General features: G+C 46.5%; 10 protein-coding genes across 10 annotated transcripts; 7 read left to right on the top strand and 3 right to left on the bottom strand.

Moving 5' to 3' along the window:
• Nucleotides 1-30: 30 nt before the first annotated feature.
• Nucleotides 31-471, bottom strand: N7509_000850 (uncharacterized protein; the record flags this gene model as incomplete). Its single annotated transcript, XM_056625487.1, is given in 3 exon segments — nt 31-151; nt 165-207; nt 267-471. Coding segments are annotated over 3 exon segments (369 nt in total), but the record flags the coding sequence as incomplete, so codon positions are not given.
• A 583-nt stretch (nt 472-1,054) lies between these two features.
• Nucleotides 1,055-2,874, top strand: N7509_000849 (MDR family MFS transporter; the record flags this gene model as incomplete). The annotated part of the gene is made up of 4 exons (XM_056625486.1): nt 1,055-1,250; nt 1,305-1,733; nt 1,787-2,057; nt 2,136-2,874. Coding segments are annotated over 4 exons (1,635 nt in total), but the record flags the coding sequence as incomplete, so codon positions are not given.
• Nucleotides 2,875-3,578: 704 nt separating this feature from the next.
• Nucleotides 3,579-5,673, top strand: N7509_000848 (Proton-dependent oligopeptide transporter family; the record flags this gene model as incomplete). The annotated part of the gene is made up of 7 exons (XM_056625485.1): nt 3,579-3,924; nt 3,978-4,155; nt 4,224-4,372; nt 4,426-4,534; nt 4,586-4,725; nt 4,783-4,969; nt 5,019-5,673. The coding sequence occupies 7 exons, from the start codon at nt 3,579-3,581 to the stop codon at nt 5,671-5,673; spliced, it is 1,764 nt and encodes a 587-aa protein (XP_056494067.1).
• Nucleotides 5,674-7,484: 1,811 nt separating this feature from the next.
• Nucleotides 7,485-7,787, top strand: N7509_000847 (uncharacterized protein; the record flags this gene model as incomplete). Its single annotated transcript, XM_056625484.1, has 1 exon — nt 7,485-7,787. The coding sequence occupies one exon, from the start codon at nt 7,485-7,487 to the stop codon at nt 7,785-7,787; it is 303 nt and encodes a 100-aa protein (XP_056494066.1).
• Nucleotides 7,788-10,424: 2,637 nt separating this feature from the next.
• Nucleotides 10,425-12,025, top strand: N7509_000846 (pepsin-like aspartic protease; the record flags this gene model as incomplete). The annotated part of the gene is made up of 4 exons (XM_056625483.1): nt 10,425-10,547; nt 10,639-10,960; nt 11,062-11,403; nt 11,433-12,025. The coding sequence occupies 4 exons, from the start codon at nt 10,425-10,427 to the stop codon at nt 12,023-12,025; spliced, it is 1,380 nt and encodes a 459-aa protein (XP_056494065.1).
• Nucleotides 12,026-12,582: 557 nt separating this feature from the next.
• On the bottom strand, nt 12,583-13,532 carry N7509_000845 (uncharacterized protein; the record flags this gene model as incomplete). Its single annotated transcript, XM_056625482.1, has 4 exons — nt 12,583-12,743; nt 12,801-12,958; nt 13,022-13,167; nt 13,227-13,532. 4 exons carry the CDS (start codon nt 13,530-13,532, stop codon nt 12,583-12,585), a joined length of 771 nt encoding a protein of 256 aa, XP_056494064.1.
• A 2,657-nt stretch (nt 13,533-16,189) lies between these two features.
• N7509_000844 (uncharacterized protein) lies at nt 16,190-16,843 on the top strand (the record flags this gene model as incomplete). Its single annotated transcript, XM_056625481.1, has 2 exons — nt 16,190-16,264; nt 16,346-16,843. The coding sequence occupies 2 exons, from the start codon at nt 16,190-16,192 to the stop codon at nt 16,841-16,843; spliced, it is 573 nt and encodes a 190-aa protein (XP_056494063.1).
• A 1,369-nt stretch (nt 16,844-18,212) lies between these two features.
• On the top strand, nt 18,213-19,502 carry N7509_000843 (uncharacterized protein; the record flags this gene model as incomplete). The annotated part of the gene is made up of 1 exon (XM_056625480.1): nt 18,213-19,502. One exon carries the CDS (start codon nt 18,213-18,215, stop codon nt 19,500-19,502), a length of 1,290 nt encoding a protein of 429 aa, XP_056494062.1.
• A 1,637-nt stretch (nt 19,503-21,139) lies between these two features.
• N7509_000842 (uncharacterized protein) lies at nt 21,140-21,927 on the bottom strand (the record flags this gene model as incomplete). Its single annotated transcript, XM_056625479.1, has 2 exons — nt 21,140-21,186; nt 21,270-21,927. 2 exons carry the CDS (start codon nt 21,925-21,927, stop codon nt 21,140-21,142), a joined length of 705 nt encoding a protein of 234 aa, XP_056494061.1.
• Nucleotides 21,928-22,189: 262 nt separating this feature from the next.
• Nucleotides 22,190-22,441, top strand: N7509_000841 (uncharacterized protein; the record flags this gene model as incomplete). The annotated part of the gene is made up of 2 exons (XM_056625478.1): nt 22,190-22,244; nt 22,311-22,441. The coding sequence occupies 2 exons, from the start codon at nt 22,190-22,192 to the stop codon at nt 22,439-22,441; spliced, it is 186 nt and encodes a 61-aa protein (XP_056494060.1).
• Between the last annotated feature and the right edge of the window lie 488 nt (nt 22,442-22,929).

Below are 22,929 nucleotides of genomic sequence, written 5' to 3'. Positions count from 1 at the left end.
ATTCACTCCAAATAATTTCCACCTATCCAATCACGAGACTGCAAGGAGAAATGCGGGAATGGTACTGGCTATCTGAGTTCCCTCATCTTTAGTTCGTGAGCTGTCGTATTGACGTTGAAACAACCTTCCTTTCTGTTGCAGGCAGTAATCCCTATTCTAGTCACCGTGAACGCCTTGTGTCATCTTTTGTAGGTTTTGCGATTGATACTCGTAGGGAAATTTCAGCAACTTATTTTCTTTCAACATCAATTTCGAAATAGGCTCACCAGTATTGTTCATTATGCGAAAACAATGCTCCAGTAAGACGACACTGCTTAAGTCAGTGGCTATCTGATGGCCTTTTAACGCTTCCCAGATTTCTAACCAACGAGAATGCAATCCGATCGATGTTTTCAGACGAATCTTGTTTCGTAATCCAAGTGGGACACATGAAACAGGCTGCTGAGTCTGGCTGCTCAGGGACACAGGAGATACTGATAAGCTTTAGTATCCAGGTCGTGCCTGGAAAATTTTGGATGACAAACTATTTCAACCTTGGAAGTTGAGAGGGAAGGCAACATAGGCAGGCGATCCATATGTATGGGGTATATGTATCGGGCCCCGCATTAGAAATAGCTTAGCATAAACCTTTGTTTGAGTCTTCATTTAAATAACTTGGAAGCTAGCTCCAGAAAGGGGTACAATAATAGGCTAAATGGCGGTCAATCTTCGCTTTTGACAGCGTATTGAACATATGCACATAAAAGCCCCAAATTTGTCGGGGGCGCATAGCCCGCAGACAGGGGACCTATCTGAACCCACCAATCCGCATACAGGGGATGAAAGGGACACGGAGCTCGCCCGTCCTGTTGGGGCAAACAGTGCGACCATGCAGCCCCTGTCCATAAGTTCTCTTATTAACAACCACTGAACCCAACCCCGAGAAAATACTAGTTATGTTCCTAAGAGGCTGTCCGGCGCCTCTCACCGTCCATAAGCTGTTACACTTCGGAGTCCTTCCGTTATCACACCGAACCCTCACGTTGCTTGCTCTTCCAAAAGTATACAGATCAAAATGGGTGTACAGAACCAAATTATGGATCCTGTCTCGGAGAGTGCGCCCCCTGGTGGGTTGACCGCGGATGGAACTGACACCCATGAGAGTGAAGAGCAGCCTACAACCGAATACATGCAAGGATGGGCTCTCGTTTCCTTGACAGCGGCCTTCATGTCTATTTGCTTCGTGCTGGCTATTGACAATACAATTTTGGGTTCGTGACTCATGATATCACAGAGGAAATATCGGACCTAATTGCCATACCAAGCGACGGCGATACCCAGTATCACCAGCGACTTCCATAGCCTCAACGACATAGGATGGTATGGCTCTTCGTACTTGATCGCCCAAATGTCACTGATGCCGACTTGTGGTCGCCTCTACTCATTCTACAACATCAAATGGATTTACTGCGGCTCGCTGGTCGTCTTTGAACTCGGCTCAATCGTCTCTGCTGTCGCTCCAAACTCCATTGTGCTTATTATAGGCCGCGCAATATCTGGTCTAGGTGCTGCTGGCTTGGTGAGTGGGACGACGACTATTCTGTCGTACTGCGTATCCTTGCAAAAGCAGGCGATGCTGTCGCCCATTGTACTGGGAATGTACAACATTGGATCGGCGATTGGACCACTCGTGGGTGGTTCTATAACAGATAACAAAACTTTGACTTGGCGGTTTGTTTTCTGGATCAATCTTCGTAAGTTTCTATTCTAAACGAGGGATCCACAATCGCGAGCTAAAAACTTTAAGCCTTCGGGGCTATTGGGCTAGCTCTGGTCTGGTTCACTTTGAGAAAGCCGCCACCAGCAGTAAAGGCGGACTTACCCTGGATGCAGAAGCTACGCCAGCTCGACCTCCCAGGAGCTATTTTACTACTCGGTGCAACATCCTGTTTGAATTTGGCATTACAATGGGGTGGCATCGTTTACCCTTGGTCTCATTCCAATGTTTTCGGATGTCTGATTGGATTCGGTCTTCTTTTAGTTGTGTTTTTGGGCTTACAATTCAGAGGCAAAGAAAGGTCGGCTCTTCCTCTTCCAAATTCCAGTCTTACATGAAATAGGGCCACATATGCAGCCTTTATCTAACACCATTAAAGTGCGAATATTCCTCTTCACATCTTCCGCAGTCGTACTGTATCGGCCGCATGCGGCTTCACGATGCTCGTCCAGGTGGCTATAGTGGTGCAATCGTACTATTGGCCCATATATTTCCAGTCTGTCAGAAGCACCAATGCCGAAGTCTCGGGAATAAATCTACTCCCATTGATTGTGTCCAACAGCCTCAGCATGCTCTGTGCGGGAGTTATTGTATCCAAATTTGAGCATTATTTACCGTTTATGTGGATCGGACCTCTTATCCTAGCTACTGGAGGGGGTCTATACCAACTCATTCGGGTTGACAGCCCGCGTGGACAATGGATAGGGTTCCAAATATTATCCGGCATTGGCTATGGCTGCTGTAATCAAATGCCAATTCTCGCTGTGCAGGTGGTCCTCAAGAAGCAAGATATACCAACTGGTCTTGTGATGATCATGTTTTTCCAGATGCTCGGAGGCGCACTAGGTCCTAGTGTTGGGCAGAACCTTTTCACTGATGGGCTTCTGCAAAATCTCAGCAAGGTGGAGGGTATAGACAGTGCAGCCATCGTCGCGGCCGGCGCAAGTGGTTTCAGGGAGGTGGCTCCTCCCGAGTTGATAAATGTCGTCGTGGACGCATTTAACTCCGCTTTGAAGAATGTGTTCTGGGTTGCGCTCGCTACGCCGGGCCTTGCTTGGATAGCAAGCTGGGCAATGGAGTGGCTCAAATTGCCAAGCACCAAGAAGCTTGTCACCGAAGTTTCACCCGAAGAGCGCATGGAAAAATAGCATGCTGGCAATCAAGAGGGGTAACCGTTAACTAGAGATATGCATTACACTACTCAGCATCTATCTTACCAAGTTATTTACCCACTACCCTGAATGGGTGGGATCGATCAATATGTACAGGTAGAAAGGTTCAACTTCACTGAAGGCGTGGCAGAACCTGGGAGACACTGGGTCGACTGCGGCAACTATGTCCGAGCGCCAGAAAGTATATGGCCGAGCAGCGGCTCTAGTCTACCTTAAGCTATGAAACTAGTAGCGCATTCAGGTGACGGGAAGTCAATGGCTTCTGGGCCGGTTAGCAATATCAAATCACATGGATTACTATTAGCTGACATTGAAAGGATAGCATAATGAGAAATTGAGAAAAACAAAGCTATTTCGAGTAGCTCCACTCCCGCTGGGGCTAATTCCGACGGATATCCGGGATCTCCATTTCCACTTGGCCCACTCAGAGCGGAGTTGACAGGTCCGAACCCCTCTGGCTATACCCATGTCGATGGCCACGCCTACCCATGCCATGCTCATTCCCTTATCTCACCGCCTGAACAGTGCAACACTGTTATGCAACCAACCGCTCCTTCGCTTTGCTCTGTCTTTGACTCCGACGACCCCTAGATCCTTCTTATACAAGTCGTGGCAGCCCAGACAAAAAATTACAGATCACATCTACGACAATGACCGGCCCTATGCTCGATATGCACGACTCTCCGGATATCACCGCAGAGTCTAACTTACAGTCCCGGTTGGTTATGGCTTCTAATGCTCGTGATGTGAGCAATGAGACTAACACGGGAGCCTCTCTTTCTTCGCCAAAAACAGAACAGGACCAAGCAGATCTCCATGAAAATAGCAGTCTACCTACCTCCTCGGACGACGATAACGATGACGGTCGCGTGGCCTCCGAAGACGAAGTGCGTGAACTCCTTCATGTTGTTGACAAAATTCCGGTTCGGCTTTGGATAGCATGTATCGCGGGTATTTTGGAGCGCTTTGTCTGGTATGGAGCGACCGCTCCTCTACGTGCGTGATATCCCCACCCTGTCTGTAATATTTCTTTGGCTGATCTTTTACAGAGAATTACCTCCAAAATTCACCAGGTGGTGAGGTTCCGGGAGCACTGGGACTTCATCAAGCCACTGCATCTAACATTGTCAATGCATTGATCATCGGGTCGTATATCACGCCAGTGCCTGCTGCAGTTGTCGCCGATAGCTGGCTGGGTCGTTATAAAACCATGCTATATTCTGCTATGTACTGTGACATTTTATTTCTTTATCTCCTTCTGCCCCTGACTTGTGTGGTGACTAACATTCTCGCAGTATCGAGGCCATTGGGGCAACTATTCTTTTTGCGACATCCCTGCCCGTCGCTCTCGATAAGGGAGCTGCGCTACCCGGAATGATAGTTGCTTGTGTACTGCTGGCTATTGGATCCGGGGGATTCAAAACTACCGTGGTCCCGTTTATTGGTGAGTCGATCTCTTAAACTCTGGTTGCCATTCTGAAGGCTAATATCGTTAAGCCGACCAATATGACGAGGCCGAGTTCCGAATAAAAACCGAGAAAAGCGGAAAGAGGGTTGTCACTAGCCGAGAGTTGACTATTACCTATATCTACAATGCCTTCTACTGGTGAGAAACTCCCTTTTCTCGTTTCTCGATAATTACTAACACGATAGACAGGGCTATAAACATTGTGGGCTTTCTAGCTGATTCAACCCCATTATTGGAACGGTATGTTGGCTTTTGGCTCGCCTATTTAATTCCGTGCTGCGCCATGTGGGCGGCCCTTATACCGATTCTCTTCGGTCGCACGTTCTTTGGTGAGTCTCTACCCTATCACCCCGGCAATGCGGTTTAATAACATGTGGGTACCACAGTCCGAGTTTCACCAACAGAGAACATCATGCCCCAGGTATGCGACGCGCTGCGACATGGGGTCACTGGTCGTTTCAAAATGGATGCCGCAAAGCCGGATGCGCAGCTTCACCAACACGGCCGCCAGGTTCCATGGACAGACTCTTTTATCGAAGATATCAAAAGAAGTCTTTTAACTTGTCGAGTATTGTAAGTTCTTCCCACTTCTCATATACACCCAGAGCTAATATATCTGTAGGCTTCTGTTCCCTATTCACTGGCTCTGCTATAACCAAACATTCAACAACTTGATCTCCCAAGCAGGTCAGATGATTACATACGGTATTCCAAACGATATGATGAAGATTGCCGGTGCGATGTCGGGAATAATTGTTGCTCCAATCATTCAGAAAGGACTCTATCCCTTCCTTACAAAAAGAGGAGTCTCATTCGGGCCTATCGCACGAATGTCAGTCGGATTTCTCCTGCTGACTCTGTCAATGGCTTATACCACCGTGGTTCAAAAGCTCATCTACCATACTGGCCCATGCTTTGATTCGCCACTTAAATGCGCCGCCGCCAACAATTCTACAATCCCCAATCAGATTTCGGTTTTTTTCCAGATCCCGATTTACTTTGGTGGAGCATTGGCGGAAGTCTTTTGTCTCACCACAGGAACTGAGTATGCCTATAACCAGGCACCAGAGAGTATGAAGACATTGGTCCAAGCGATCTGGCTTGCTATGGCTGGAATTGGAGCATGCATTGCCCTGGCCTTCACCCCACTTACCAGGGATCCGCACTTGGTCACGATGTATGCCATCCTGACCGGACTGCTGGGTGGAGCGACCGTTCTGCTCTGGGTTCTTTTCCGACAGTTGGACAAGTCGAAGGTCAAGGAGGATGTGGAATAGAGAAATACTTGTCTTGAGAATATCGGACTCCCCTGGAATATGCGAGAATAGGCTTCATTACGGGACTTCAGGGGTGTCAATTACAATCTGGGTTGGAAGAAGGGAGATGATGGATTCTGCGATGCTAAATAGGAGGTATTGATAGCTAGGACAGAAAGCGGAAGTCGAAATGTCCGTGCATTTTCCATATTACAGTTTCTGTTTCCAAGGTTCCGTGCCAGTGGGACTCGGAGATATCTTTAACTCTCAGACCTGCCACTCGTTCCATGGCATCATACATGATATGAACTAGGTACACTGGAATGGCATCACCTACAGAAAGAAGCCAGTATGAGAGTCATTATAATCACTGCCGTACCGCTAGTCGAGGGTATGGATAATGCCTGGCAAGCAGAATTTCCGGAAGACGGGCTCTCGGTGCTATCTGGATAATCAGCAGCTGTTTTGGTACTGCTATCACTTGTGGCAGTCGGGCTAGTGATGGTCGTTGTGCTGGCCCGGTCTGTCTCTTCATCTTCTTGTGGAAAGTCGTAATTGAGGCATGAATTGTACTCTTTGTAAATGCTCGATGTACTCCAGTTTCCTTTTACAAAGCGGTCTTTAACTGGACTTTTGCCCCTTCATCTCTCGGTCTTCCCGCTGAAAAACTCCAAACCTTCGAGGTCCCTGGTGGTGTTCTCCCCATCTGAGGTGCCATGCGTCTAGTGGAAGAAATTCCGGGCGGATCTGGCTCCACGAAGCTCCATCTCTACGTAGAGAATATTGTTACTGCCTTAGAGGTGAGTTAATAATTACAATGGGCCAAAGGGTAATATTCTAATAGAGAAAAGGCCATTGAAAAGAACGGCGGTAAGAAGGCGAGTGATGTTCTTCCAGAAGGTGACAAGGGATTGTTCCAGTAATTTCTGGACAGTGAGGGTAACAACTTTGCTATCTACACCTACAAATAAAGTGTCGGTCGGGGTTTACGCTTTCAGTGGGGGTTTAAGTGAAACTACCGAGTGACTTCGGTACTCAAAATGGCCATGAACTAGGACTAGAATGTCAAAGTGTCAGCACAGCGATATCATAGATCTAATATATTGCGAAGCCCCATACCTAGTAAGGTGTAAGCCTTGGTATATCACTGGTAGTTTCGAGTTCAAGTTTGTGATGTTTTTGCCTTTAATACTACTAGTAGTAGTACATGAATTCCAAGTTGGCACCTGAGTTGCACTATAAGAGTTTGCTCAAGACACATAATACATCAGTTTCTGAGGCGTGGCTTCTCATAATATCCCACGCTAGAGCACCACTATTGAACTCGGTCTCCAGAAAGCGTTGAGTCAGCACCGCACTTTGGTGCCAAAGCCATTTCCTCCTGCACCCCCGGTCGCGTTTCTCGGGTTTGCCCAGATGAGGTACTCCTAAGGTCCACTAATAATCAGGCATTCTCTGTGAGACTTGGATACTGGTGATTAGTGTTGTGTGATACGGTTTCTCCAGGCCCTTTTTCGCTTCCATTACATGAGGCTCGACGCCATGGGCTCTCCCGTACATCAACACCCACCCTCACGAGCCACCGGGAGGTTGCGGCAACGAACAGTGAGAGCCTGCGAGGAGTGCCGGCGACGCAAGCTACGTTGTGATGGACAGCAGCCGCAGTGTGGAGTTTGCGTCGAGTCGGGGGCAACGTGCAAGGTCAACAGTCAACGCCAGGCCAGGGGCCCAAGGAAAGGCTACTTGAAGGCATTGAGGAATCGAATCGGTAGGCTTGTAATGGTATCTGATGTTACATGCCACGAGCTCTAATGTCCAGATAAAACACAGCGATGCTCGAAAATCGACCGCCGGCCCAGGATGCTGCGGTGCCCCTGTCCAAACCCAACCCACTCCAAACTCTCTTAACTGATTTCCATGAGGATGACTGCATTGTTTCCACCTCGTCAAACCAGTCGGACTCGTACACGATTCCATTAACAGCCGAGAGCACAACATTTTCTGAGTCCGATATGTCAATGTTGAACAAAAGCACGGGGGCGACAAGCATTAATCCGGTGCCACTGGCCGGGGTTGACAGCAGGGAAATGCTCGGCACCGAAGCGATAACGGAAATAATGCAAGCGGAGTTGTAAGCACTTTTGGTTGTTTTGCTTTGGAAACCTGACTGAAGATTAATCTACTAGAAACCAGCTGTACTTTGACAGATTCCATCCATCCGTCCAGATTCTACACCAGCGTCGTTATTTGAGCAGGACCAGGCGGATCACAAAGACGACATCTCGTCGATGTTTGCAGTATGCGGTTTGGACACTTGCTTCCCTCCTTTCAGCACAATTCAGACATCTTCAAGAACCTTTATACCAGAGGACGAAGCAGTTACTCGAGTTCTCTTATCTATCAGGCGATCAAAATAAAGGAGTGGACACAGAGGAAATACAAGCATGGATATTGATAGCAACTTACGAGTCAATGCGGACTTTCCATCGCTCCGCGTGGATGAGTGCTGGACGTGCTTTTCGCCTGGTACAGTTGATGCGACTTCATGAAATTGACATTCCCACAAAACCCCCAACACCCGGGCTCGACCTGACCGATACAGAAGAGAAGCGCCGCGTGTTCTGGATGGCCTATTTCTTAGACCACTTACTAAGTATGCGCGACAATTGGCCCATAACTTTGAATGAGCATGTTGTAAGTGGTATAATTTTGAATCTCACCATGAGGAGAAATGATATATGGTTCAAATCTGATCTGTTGGATTATGACCAGATTTGCACTCGTCTGCCAGGACCTGACGCAGACTTTCAAAGCGGACAGCCAGTGCTAGGTGCATTGCTCTCGGAAGCGATCACGGATATCCTGCCGCAAGACTCATCGCCATTTAATGAATGTGTCATCTTGGCCACCATCTGCGGGCGCAGTTTATTTCAAGAACAGCAATGCAACATTCGCTTTGCATACGGCGACTCAGCTGCTAATCAAATGGGCCAGGACCAGTGGCTGGACAACATTCTTACGAATCGGCTTTCTATCATCTCCCGGAATTACCCTTCTCCAATTCAAATTTGCGATCCATTGCTGTTGTTTGCACACATTATGGCACATGCGAGTGTAATCCATCTATATAAAGGAATAAAATCAGTCGTGTGGAGAGTCGACATGGAAGATCGGTTGTTAGAATACCAGGGCCGTGCATTCAATGCAGCTCGAGATATTGTTACATTAGCCAAGGGCTTGGAAGAACTCAACTTGTTCAAGGTATGCCTGACTGTATTGAATCAATTGCCATTACACCATTCGTATTGCGGCAGTGCTGATGAGAAAATGGGCAGATTCATCCTCTTATGCCCATTCCATTGTTGCTCTGTGCTGAATTTCTATACAGTAATCGTGGCGCAGATCAAACATTGCAGTCACTACTTGACGAGCTTCTGCTAACATTTCAGGGGCTTAAGAGTGCCAATAATCCAAATGAGAGCTATCTCACGTTGTTGCAGCGCTCCTGTACCAAAGGCTCAATTGAATTGGCGAGAGAGAGTTCTGATGCACTATGATTATACCATACGAACACTATATTACGTGTAATTTAGAACCGGTGATATTTACTCTCGAAATATGAACATTGTATGCTGAGTTTCTTTGGGGCTGGATCTTACTTAGGGTCAATACTGCGAAGCATAGCCGCCGAGATGATGAACGATTCCGTATCTTGATTCTTTCCGACTGACCACTGCTAGCAAGCACAGCCTTGATACAAGGGAGGGAGGCTGTTAGTTATAGGTCGATCTGGAGAGCATGAGGCATCGCATCAACACGAGATGCTTGGCAAGGTTATCTCAAACCAAAATGAAACTACAAAATGTATTACATTATTTTCTTGAGTGACTCTTCGCATAGTGATAGGTATCACCATGCCTACTATTTATTTTACTCTTTCTGGGGCCGCTATGGATCTTTCGGGAATTCAACCTTGGAAGTGAGTATTGTATATCATTAGGTAGTAGCAAAAGATAAACTGGTTAGTACAGCTACTACTTGTAGGTTCTCTGCTGGAAACTACATACAATCAGGGTTTCAAGATCATACCTAACTTGCGAATGTCAATCAATTTCGAGTTACACAACGGTTGAATCCGACAATAAAATACATCTGGAAGACTTCCGCCCAGCTTCCAAGGTTTTACCCATAATGAACTAATTTATCAGGCTAGTCGTGAACAGGAAAGACAGATGCATAGGGGCCAATTTTAGAAAACGGCCCATCAAGCTTTTTGAATAGTGCGTCCATAACCGGAGTGGAACCAGGCTATGAACCGCACTAGCCCGTGCTTTGACTCGGTTAGTCGGTCTAACCTCCGTTGAACTCCGAGCTTAGCCCATAGAAGAGGCTCCGCTTAGCGAATAAATTGATCTAGCGAGACTCTTAGTCTACCTCTAGAACTGCGTCGCAAGATTTATTCCAAGATCATTGGTCCTTCCCACGATCACTCAATAGCTACTAGCGAGGGTGGCCAGGAAAATTGGCGGCAGATACTCGTAGCCATATCCCTCTGCACCCGTTTTCCCTCTGTGAACTTTTTCCGGTCGCATCCATTACTGCAGGAACTCGCAAATTACATATTTTCTGGCCACGACGCCTTATTTGCTTTTACTGGACGACAGTTGCCAATATTCGGTGACATTTACGACGATCGAAATCTGCGTGGAGACCAGGATGTGGGGAGCCTCAATCCTTGCCGATCGCTGCCTTGGCTGCACTGCCATGCGCCAATGCCATCACCCTGCAAACATGACCAACCCGCGGTTCTCGAACTCCCAATTTCTCGCAGCGAACGGTCCCAAGCGCTACAGAAGCGCAGTTCCAAGGTCGCCAGAAAGTCTTTGTACAATTTGGTATGAGACAGTTTCCGGATCCCGAAGCTGTTTTTCTAGTTTCCCGAGAAAGCCTCAATGACCAAGATTCATGCTAACTCTCACCAAATAGCCAAACTTGTACTACATGTTGAATATCACTGTTGGTTCACCGCCCCAAAGTCTATCCCTCAGTGTCGACACCGGTAGCAGCGATATGTGGGTTAATGTCCCAAATTCCACCTACTGTGCCGGAGACGACGATCCCAGCTCCTCAACCGGGTTATTCGATATCAAAAACTCTTCAACTTTTAAGATGCTGGATTATGACATAAATTCCACTTATGTGGATACATTCTTGGCTGCGGGGCCCTATGCGACCGATACACTCCTGATTGGAGGTGCAACGATTGAGGATATGGAGTTCGTGGTGGCGGAGGAAAGCATAAATCCTAGTAAGTTTAAACCTGCCCCTGGTCATTCAACACCTCATTGCGAAATTATTCAGTATATTTGAGAGATGCCCAATGTCTAATATGGTGGTTATGATGTATAGATGGTATTCTTGGAATTGGATATGCGGGGGCTACCTATGCTGCAGTCAACCTTCAAAAGGAATACAACAACCTCCCGGAGGCTTTTGTCAAAAGCGGAGTCATCAAATCAGCTGCCTATAGTCCGTGGCTGAACGAGTTTGATGGCCCTGGAAAGCTTCTCTTCGGGGGTGTCAACAAAGCGAGATATCAAGGCGAGCTGCAGACTGTGCCTGTTTTGCAGCTAGATGGTCGTTACCTATATATGGCCATTGCCTTGACAGATATCTCTGTGAAAAGCTCGAAAGGTAGCAAGAGTTATTCGACAGGTCTTCCATTGGCTGTCACCCTTGACAATGGAAGCCGTTTAATTTCTCTCCCAAAGAGCTGATAGACCCCATCTACAAAGAGGTCGGTGGTGGTTATTCATCGACCGATGGCTATGGTTATATCCCTTGCAGTATGGCCAAGGCAGATTATAATGTTACTTTCAGCTTTTCGGGCGCCATGGTTACGATTCCCATCAGTGAACTAGTTTTTGAAGAATACACTGAGCCTGATTTCGCCGATGATGACTGCATCTTTGGTCTTGGGTACAGCGAATCTGGGGTGAATCTAATGGGTGAACCATTCTTGCGTGGGGCCTATGTGGTCTACGATCTTGCAAACAATGAGATTTCACTTGCGAATGTAAATTACGACGGGGGTGAAGACGATATCCACGAAATCGGCACAGGGACAACTGCGGTTCTGGGGGCGACGTTGATGCCCTCTCCGGTCACATCGGCGACGGGCAATGGCCCCAATAAGACCGCCGGGTCAGTTGAGACAATGGCATATGTCACTGCAACTGCCACTGCCACTGGCGCTGCCGAAAGTGGTGGTGCTACTAGCACCTCCTCCAAGGGACTAGCAGCGTCGGCCACGGGAAAATCAAACCATTTGCTCTCCGGAGTTTTGGGCGCTGGCTTGCTACTTGCATTATAGTACTAGGTCAAGTTGATAAAAGTACTCAAGTGCGCTTTACAAATTTAGTCATGTTTTCTGTCTTTGCATCTAAAAGATTGGTGCGTCTTACCTTACTAGCAGTGTGTAGAATGAACGGCTTCCATGGTTAGGGTGATTTAAACATCTATATTTACTTCCGAGTTTTCAAGGATTTCGGAGCAAATCATGACTATTGAAGCTAGAGTTAGATAATCGCTTCAAGCTCTGATTTACCAGACTTACAACCACCAAAATTGATGTGGCCCACAAATCCTATTTTACTATGGTTCGCAGTACCTGGTACCAACACTGCACGGTGATACAGCCATAGACAAACTGACAACAGGTATACTGATCTAGAAAGACACAGATCACTGGTCCAAAAATTACTCGTTTTGCCCATACAGATTTAAACGCAACTACTACAAATCTTAGTTTATACTCGTACTACAAGTAGGAAGACTAAAAATCTGTATAGAGCCCGAAGAACCCGTCAAAGAAACTTTCATTCCATTTCAATGGATCAGTACCTTTCTCGGTCTAGGTTATATTTATATCTATGCCGCATTTGCAGCGAATTTGGCAGCGTCCTCGACATTCAACGCATAGGTCAGATGGGCGGGACCGATCAAGATACCATTTTTGCAGATATCATCCCCAGCATGGCATGCTGTGTACACTTTTGATGCAGGAATATTCGAGAGCGGCTGTGTATTTTCTGTTCCTTGTCAGCAGGAGGCCAAGATATCATCCTAAATGTAGAATTAATTCGTACTGGGGTCTCCAAACAGCAATACGCTGCTAATCCAACTTGCAGTTGTAGCTTGTAGCTTCGAAGCAGCATTGTGCACAATCTGACAACCCTGAGAATATCCCGAAGCAATGAGTTTGGTCTGCGGGCATTTCGATTTCACGGCCTCGATTTGTCGCGCCCTACAGTGGTAAAGTTTGTCAATATATCATACGTTTTGGGTGCAAAGTCTTTTACCGGCGTACATTTCTGTGCTTCCAGCCGCATCTCCACCAGCCAAATATCCTTGAACCGATGCCGCGTAGTTGTTGACACCCTGAATAGCGATTGCGGAATCACCGAATGTGTCCAGCAGAGCGTCAAACAATGGTGGCCCGACAAGAACTCCAACCTAGCGACGAGAAGAGTTTAGCAGGTACTTTTCCTCACATTGATACACTTGAGACTTACATTTCCCGGCTCAGCCGTACCACGAGCAAAAACCACGGTGTATTCTTTGCACGTGCCTCCAGCTTCATTATACGTTTCTTGCGCACCGGTCAAGATCCCGAGCAATTTGCTGAAATCGGTAATAATCGCTGTACCCTTGGTGAGAGACTCGCTGACCACCGGTAGGTGGCCGATGAGAATGTTCAAAAACTCATTCAAACTGGCGCCTCTCTTGGCAATTTGTGTAGAGGTTTCTTCTGGTAAGGGGGCAGCGTATATGTTGAGTCCGAGGAGAGTTAACAACAGCAATTGAAGGTTAAAAAACATGATTGAGGGAAAGAAACCTCTATTTACTTGGATTATATACTGGGTTCACCGGTCGCTCGTACTTGAAGAAATATCTTGCATTACTTCAAGGTATGCCGGGAAAAATGACTCAATTTATAACATAGCATCCACGGAGGCATTGGGTGGTTCACATGGTATTTTGACTTGTCTCTACTTTGGCGCCGAGGCTTTGAATTATATCGAGATAGAAAGAACGAAAAGTGGAAACCACCATTTATGGATCAAGAAACTACTTAAAATGGGTGAGGTACTCATATAGTCAGTCCTGCATGACGAATGCTACAATCCCCGCTTCACTAACGAACCTAAAAGTCTACTCACGCTGGAATTGACCAATGAGGATTATGCTTACTGCTTGGCAGGTGCACTTTTCATCCTTCTTGTTTGCCAAGTTCTGCCATTCTCCGAACGGCCGAAGGCATCAGTGGTCGATCACCGGGCGCTATTACTCTGCCATCGGGGTGGGTGCCCATTTGATCCGTTTTTTTTTCTTTTTGAGGAAAATGAAACGAGAAAGAATTATAAGCATCTACATGGTTTCAGTCAAATATTCGAATCGCATAACATTTTATATCTTATATGAGCACAAGCTTCCTCGTAGGATATCTACTCACTATCTTCAAGCCAAAATGCCCATTTTCTTAACTCATCTCGGGCCCGCCGGGCTTGGCAGGATCCCTGCAGAGTAGGGGAATAAAATCCGTGAATGTGGGGAAGTACTTGGCCAACGTTGGAATAATATATTAGACTTTGGTTCGTCCTAATCAGGCATTCTGCCCGCTGCTGAATGTCACGAGGTCTCCCCCGCTAACTGTAATCCATGTCATGCTGAATATGGCGAGCAAACAATCTCTCTTCTGATAGCAATGTCCCAAATACCTATATCCGTAAAGAAAGCAGTTTATCCGCGAATATATTTATAGTTGCAGAGGAGGCAATATCCAGCCAAAAAATGGCGAGGATGGCGTAGGACAAGGGAAAGGCGAGGCAAGTCAGAAATGTTTCAAGTTGTAGCCATGCGCCTACTAGTAGATCAAAATGTCCCGCACTCTCGAAAATCGGTCACAGCCGACATTGTAATATATACTGACGCGTAGCAACGAAAATGGAAAAACACGAACGCCCAATCGGTTCCATGTGTTATGAACATCTGGTTTAAGATGAAGATGCTAGGACTAGAAGCAGTTACCCCCTTGCCCGCGAAAATATACATATTACGCACTTTCTCCTTTTTTTTTCACAAAAGTCAAAATATAGCAGTCAACTTCCAAGGTTTCCAACTCAGATCCATAAAATGTGATCTCATGATTAAGGTTTTATTTCTTAATATAATACTCACACCCTAAGGACTAATATGGTTACCAGGGAGGTGGGTAAGAGATTCATGCGGCCAAAGGGAGCATTTCGCACTAGATTCTATCATGCGAGGAGAATAGAAAAAGAAAGGATTTGAGGTCATATGATAGTACTCAATTTGCTCTCGGTAAGTCGTAATGATATGAGGCATATTTTCCTTATATTCGAAACCCTAGATCTACTAGAAAGTATATCTAGGCACCGCTACTAGTTATTACTAGCAACTAACCCGGAAAGATATTGACCTGTTAAAATGTGTTAAGGACTGGTAAATATTACCGACCTGACGATCCGACGCCCCGTGGGCCGTTGGAATGCCTGGCCCCCGCTGACCAATGAATCTGAGATCATCGACGCAGACAACATCGAACTCACAAATTACCTCCGAGGTCGGTGATCTACAAGTGTCACCCGTCATCTCCCACCACAACTATCATTTCATCCTATTCAGTGAGTGCCTCAGAAATTTAGGTCGCCGTGTTGTCTTTCCGTGTCTACATAGCCTTTCTGTCTTCTCTTCTCTTATCCGATCACCACTCCTAATCGTCTCTCCCCTTAATATAGCCATTAGCAAGTCGCAAACCATTATCTTGGGCCCTACTAGTACTAGTAGTATGCGTCATAGAGATTGGCTCACTGCTAGTAGCGAAGCAGAATATATTGGAGTACTATATACTTGACGGGGTAGTGTAAATCAGTAGGCAACTGCATTGTTGCCATGTCGCCAAAATTTTGGTCTGGAATAGTACTGTTAAATGTCCAGGTGCCCAGGCCGTTGCTGTTTCTACAACCTGGAGAGAGGCGATGAGAGGAAGTGGTCGGATAACAGAGGCGGGAAAAAGAGAGCGGAGCTAGTATGATGTTATCAAGACATGAAAGGATGCTGGCCTGTATGCCTGAAGCATGAGGCAAGCCTCAGGCATCAACATTTCAACAATAACTAGACGTACCCTAACTTAATAGCAGGTATTCTGATATAGCCTGGGCAGCGGCCTAATAGCGTAATTACTCCCAGATATTGTTTGACTTCTCCTAAAAACCTGGAATCAAGATGTATGAGTATAGAATCGGGCACACGTGATTAAAAATTGGCGGAGGATTTGAAGTTTGACGCAGCATGCGGAGAATTTTCCAGAACAACAATCGATCGTCACCCTATTTTCACCCCTATACAAATCTAAGACACGCCAATAACAAGATCACCAGAACTGAATATAGCATCCTTTTGTCTACGCAATCCGTCCCGACTCACAATTTACTCGGACACACTATCCACAATCATGCCACCAATTGACTACTCGAAATGGGACAATATTGACACGGACTCCGACTCGGATCAAGAATTGCCCCCTCAGGTCCCATGACCAGTTGTGAAACCTACACCCTCGACTCACCCGCCGCAACCACGAACACAACCGCAAACTCCTCTTCCCTAGCCGCCTCATCCAGCAACACAGTCAAGGCCGTGCTCGTGCGATGCGCCGGAGATCGTGGTGGACCCCCCATGGGAAGCGACAACCATTCCCACAGACCACGCCGTCTTCAACAACACTGTCCCGCCCGTCGCGACCTTGCTCGATTTCCCCATCGTCATCCACCGATTGGGGACGCGTTATAACGGGGAGTTTGGCAACCTTGATAATCAGATCATCACTTACCTCAATGTCGAGGCGAAATCGGGACTTGCACCACCCCGGTGGCAGTCAGGCATCGGTAGCGTGATTGTGGCACGTAAAGATCGGAAGGACCTCTCGCCGGAACACTACGAGGCAATCTGGATGTACCACGACCACCTTCTGGATTACTTCGGTGAAGGGCCAGCGCCGGAGCATCTGTACAACCGGAAAGCGTTTGATCGGTGGTTCGTGGGGTATGCGAAAGACACCGCTGGTTTCGGACGCAAAGAGTGGAATTCTGTGGCGCCGCTCTACTAGACCTTAGTAGTCTTCCATTCGAATCCAGCCATCTGGGCCCTCAGGGGTTCAGCATCCAAGCCTTCGCCAAGCAGGAAAAAGAATGAAGCCAAGATCTCAGCGCAGTCCCTCGAAAAACATTTAATTATCCAAACAAAGTCATTGAGGTATTTTCACTTGCTTTTTTTTGGCAAAACAACAAAAAAGAATCCTCAAACTGAAAGAACTGAATCTTTCAATTTTTGAGCTTCATTGCCGCAATTACCCATCTTTTGAAAAGTATCGGTCAAGGGCGAAGTGCTGGTCGACAGATCCTCATTTACTGAATGCCAAATTTTGTTTGTCTTATTTCATTTTGGTAACTCTCAGCGCTATTCCTCAATTCGACCTATAGTCCTGAGAGGTACGGAAATGATTTAAACAAACACAGAAATACTAACTCCCAGTAAGTGGTGGTAAGGCAAAGATAATCACAGATTCCAGAATTAAAACCCATGCGGCGATTGCAACGAAAGCCCCACGAGAGGACACAGGTGAAACTGGTATCTAACTTGAAAGAAGTTAGCCACACGAGCGGAATGCCTTATTTGAAGTTAGTCACGGAACTGATCGGCAAACGGGCAGAATCGGAAATTTCACATGTGCACCAGGACCAATAAAGTGGTTCTCAAGAATGGCGTTATGTACTCCGTACTGTAACTGCCGAATCTCTCTCAATGAGGATCCGTTGAAGTCCCAAGTGTTAGCAGATCCCTGCATGCATTCCCGGGAGGCCCAAGATATTTCTCCATTGCAGATTTATTGATCCACGAAGCGAGCCATTGAGTTATGACGTTTCGAAGACTCATCTTGCATGACTTTACCGTATACCCTATAGGGTCGACGGTATAATATTCAATAACTTACGACTCCACCTTCGCCATCACCCGTTCGCTTGGCTCCATACGTATCCACTCTCCCCGAGCCGCGGGCCATTCAAGGCCGATTATGACACCCCGTGGTACATCTGCTGGCCCTCATTGAGTTTCAGCAATTTTAGTCGAGGGATGTATTCTGCGCCTATACAGAATCGTCTTGGTCGCAAAATAAGCTCCACAATGTGTACTCCGTATGCGTACTCGGGTCTGGAATCTATCTCGGCACGAGATCACTTGCCTATATAGCTCGATGCGATCCTCAGGTCCTAACCTCAACTGGTTAGCCCTCGGCAGAAATAGCACAATTGCATCTCGGTGGCGCTAAATGTGATTACTGCGAGAAGTAGCACTAGAATTTTCAGTTACAAGCGGCATTTTGCCGAATGGAATTTCCCCCTCCATCTTATTAAAAGCCGATTTCAGCGCTCGGGTCCTGATTTAGACTCATTGCCCACGACCAAAGCCCAACGCACATGGCAGAAACAGACCTATGGCTCAATTCATCCCTTTCAGCCACACTTGTGCTCATCAGCGGGGCCTTCGCGGGCCTCACTATTGCGTTGATGACTCAAGATGAACTTTATCTACAAGTGATCGCATTATCCGGCGCAGCCGCCGATCGGAAAAATGCACAAGAGGTCATCACACTTCTATCACAAGGGAAGCATTGGATTCTTGTGACGCTTTTACTTGGGAACTGCATTGCCAGTGAAGCTTTACCGGTCATATTAGACCAAATTGTTGGTGGTGGGCTATCGGCGGTAATGGGGAGTAGTATTCTGGTCGTCATATTCAGCGAAATCATACCGCAATCCATTTGTGCTCGTCACTCCCTCAACATCGGCGCATATATGGCGCCTTTTGTATCAGTATGCATGCGTCTCCTTGCTCCGGTCACATGGCCCATTGGCAAATTACTGGATGTATTTGTCGGCGATAGCCACTCTACAGGCTACAAGAGGACGGAGCTGATGACTCTGTTTTCTCTGCATGAAACAATTGGAAGGCCAGAGGACCGCATCCGCTTCGACGAAGTGAAAATGGTCCACGGAGCACTTGGGCTAGTGGATAAGATGGCGACGAGCATCATGACACCCATAGACAACGTTTTCTGTCTTCCCGCAAACGCAATAGTCGATTCACAAACACTTCAGCGTATCAAAGCTCGGGGGTACTCAAGAATCCCCATACACGCACCCGATAACCGTACGGATATCATAGGGTTACTTTCTGTCAAACAATTACTCAAATACAACGCAAAGTCTGGTCGGCGAGTTTACAACTTTGACTGGACCCCGATTCCTGTCATACATGCCCAGACAACTTCTTTGAATCTTCTAAAGATTTTCCAGGAAAGGAAATACGAACTTCTTCTCGTCGGCCGCAAAGAAAAGAATCAGGTCCTCGGAATCGTGACCCGGAAGGACGTGACGAACACATTACTTAGTCGAAACATTTCGAACCAACGCGACGAGGGCAATGTGAGCGAAAAAGAGGGACGTATAACTCTCCAGGAAGAGTCTCGCCACATGCGTCGTACACCGGCCATTATCCAAAGGTTTCTTGAAAAGCCTCAAATAATTGCCGTATCGGCTCCGGAAGGGGAACTCCTTCCTCTTTGGGTCAAATCAAGCTTTCCTTCAAACTATGGCTCTTTCGATTATTTCAACTCTGCAAGCAAGTGGAAGTATATTCGAAATTATATTTCGGATACAACGACTTGCCAAGAGATAGAACTGGGTACCACATATGGAACCCGATGATGACCATCTTGGATCTTTCCTTTCTGGACCCAAATACTCAACTTTATTTCCTTTTAATGTCTGCTCTCCATCACTTGCCAAAGTTGCGCCTCCAGGGCTGAAAATGTCCGAATGTGGTAGATTATGGGGCACAGTCAAATAAAATATACATACAGATACAGCTTATCCTCGAACTTGAAAAACTCTTGAAACACTTCATCAATATTATTGGAGTCAGCTCTCTTTGTCCCAGATAGCTTCATGTTACCCCGGCCTATTTGATACCAGTCACTCAATTTAAGCGAATAATCATTGGAATAGCTCATCGAGCGAATTTAAGAACAAATAATATCATACGGAAATGACACCAGGGCTCTTATTATTCTCCGAGCTTGAAAACTCAAGGCCTTGATAGAGTGCGAAATTTCCCCAAAAAGTGGCTGTCGCTTCGCAACTCGTAAAAAGGCGACGCGGTCGAACGCTGTCACTTGTTCAATATTGGCCGAATTGCCCACCATGATGTCTGCTACCTGCCATGTGAATTACAAACACGAACTACCATCGACAATTGAAGTTTTCCGTGGCTCCCATAGGTAGCAAGTGCTACTACTCCACGTAACAGGCGGCAGAGTGGTAATTTCCACACTAGAAGACAGAGGAGCATAGTTTGTTAGCCAGGTATAATCAAAAAAGCTAGTACTAGTTGGTCTGCCTATAAGCAGTGAGGTTCCTGGGATTCCGGTGATCTCACCGGTCCCGAAGGGATGGATTGGTGCTTGGGTTTGGGTGGACGAAGACTGAGAGGTGATTGGGGAGCCCGGCGTAGGTGCACTCGTTGTAGAAGATCCTCCGGTAACCTGCTCAGAGGTTTGCGTGGCAGACGCCGTTGATTTATCTAGATCGAATATATCAGTCAGAGCTCTTTTTCCTCTAGTCTGTACATAGTGGTTTACCTGACGAGGACGTAGTCACATCCAAATGACATCTGTACGTTTTCCTTTAGCAGCTGCGGGCCATGATTAAAGGGTATCGATATCAAAGTTCTAGCTTGCAGATGGATATATCTGCGTAAGCAGAGATAAAGCATCTGTTTCATCTTGGCCGCTCCTGTTATCTCTGCTGACCGATGTCCACCGCTTAGACATTTCCATGGCGGCATGATTACCCTTCGAGAAAAGATAGTCTGAAATAAAGCTTGAGTATGCCGGTGCCCATCCACCCTGTGGGACGTATTTATTACCGCAAGAATCGAATTTATCGCGGGGGAACTCATAAATATGAGCATTTGTGGTCTGGAACTTTGTATACACGTCCTCGATACGCATATAATCAAATGCCATGGCGACATTATAGATGTCTTTGATTCTCTCTTTGGGCTTGGAGCTCGGGCCTTTTGAGAATTCAGTAAATAATACCATATCATTATATCAACAAGCCGTTGAGTTTATCATGTAATGCCTATTCCTACCTTTCCTTTCCAAAGATTGACATTATTGTCGAGAACAAGAAAGTCTGGGAAGTCCCAGCTAGGAAGCTAGAATCAGGTCAGTTTGAACAAAAGCGTGAGTCTTCTGGTGTTGACCTCCTCATACCTGATTCAAAAGTTCTTTTACTAGATTGCTGTCGTCGCTTTTAAAGAACGCCTTCTTTATATCTTCCTACGAAATCAAATCTTCCGAGAACTGATAATCCAGGAAAGCCGGCACTGTTTGCAGTTTATCTGCGGAATTTCGAACCAGATTAGTATAATATAATAGTATATTACGGAATTACGATGTTAAAACTTACAAACATGCTCCGTTTGAACAAAAGGCGACTTGCTTTCACCCATGGCAGCATATTTCTTCTTGTCCTGGTCATAATAGGCTTGCGAAGTTAAAGTATCAAAGTTAGAAAGTAATGAAACTTTAGGCGCAACTCCACAATCCTGTTCTGGGACAATGTATAATCCCTTTAATGGGGTATTTCGTTCTTTCATGAAGTCCACGATCTTTCCCGGGCCTGGGTGCGTTGGATAAAACATCTGGTCATCCCCAATGCCAAGATTGCAACCTCCGAATTCAGAAAAGCCCTTTTCTCGGCCTCTTGCAAGCGAGAAACCAAGGAAGCCGGTGTTGTCTTCGTGAACATCGCGCTTCAATTCCGCGGTGGAATCATCCGGAAATCTGTAACAGCCGGCCGTCGCTGTCGAAGTAGTGAGACCAGTCTCAGTAGTTCCCGTAACAGTACAGCCACTGACAGGGGTGCATGAAGTGGTGGTAAGGGTTGAGGTAGTACTATCGTCAGCATCTACTCCGTAGCTTGTTATCAAAGTGCAGGAAGACGCCGTTTCTGTAATCGTGCACGAGGGTGAAGACGTCGAAGAGGACAACGTTGACGAAGATACGCTTGACTCTTCAGTGGATTTTGGCTCCGATTCTGTGCTAGAATACGAAGGTTCTCCCATCGAATTGACTGTAATAGCGGGAAGGGGAGATGGAAATTCGGGAGGTGCTGGACCTGGTGGATATACACCTGGGGAACCCATCCCAAAAAGACCGAACCCTACATTGGTATCTGGAGGACAGAACTTTTTTTCTCTATTGATTAGCATATCTAGATAAATTTCCCAGAAGTTATTACAATCCCAAAAATGAGATCCACCAACAATTGGAATGAAAGTTGTATGATGATCTGTTCCAACTATGGACGTATGGTAATTACTCGTGATGTCCGTTACCGTTGTGACCAATGTCACTGAGCGTGACGAGTGTGTCACTAGGGGTACGATTCCCTCTTCGGTTGATGAACTTATGTATGTTGTCGTGGAAATTCCCTCATGAGATGTAGTATCGGAGCCGTCGTCACTTGACTTGGATGTCTCGTCCGTCGTGAAGGTCCCAGGCACCGAACTTGCTGATGTGCTGAGAAGCCCTGTCACAGAAAGTGAAAAACTTTCAGTTTTCTTATTTGAAGATTGAGCTGTCTGAATGGAAGTTTCAGGTGTTTTCGATGTTTGTGCATTGTTGATTGAGGACTTAAAAGGCTTGCTGTGGCTTGAGGGAGCCTCACTTCCACTCGATATGGATACTTGCGATGTGCCATTGATAGCTTTAGGTCTGGTAACCATAGAGGTAGCGTAGGGCGTGACACGGGGTAGGCTGGCGAATTTTGATGTGCCAGAAGTATACCTTGCATCGAAATCGGAAGGAGACCGAGACGATAACCGAGAAGAGTATGCCACACTCCCGGTCTGAAATGACTAGGAATGTTGGTAATTCTCTTTTTAAATGGTATATGAGCACCACTGACTAAAGAGGCTAGAAAACAAATCAGGACTGAAAGGCTTGCAGCCCTCGTTCGAAAGCTTTTCTGAAAAGCTGGTATGAGCGACATCATTAAAGCAATTGAGGGCTAAGGGGCCTGGTAATCAATCCGATTTCAAGTTTACTTCTATCGAATTTTGAAA

The sequence above is a fragment of the Penicillium cosmopolitanum genome (assembly GCF_028827165.1).
Source record: "Penicillium cosmopolitanum strain IBT 29677 chromosome Unknown utg000003l:1.0-3747932.0:1.0-3751027.0, whole genome shotgun sequence".
NCBI lineage: Eukaryota > Fungi > Ascomycota > Eurotiomycetes > Eurotiales > Aspergillaceae > Penicillium > Penicillium cosmopolitanum.
The sequence above is the reverse complement of the archived record's forward strand: the minus strand, read 5'-3'. Positions and strand labels throughout refer to the sequence as shown.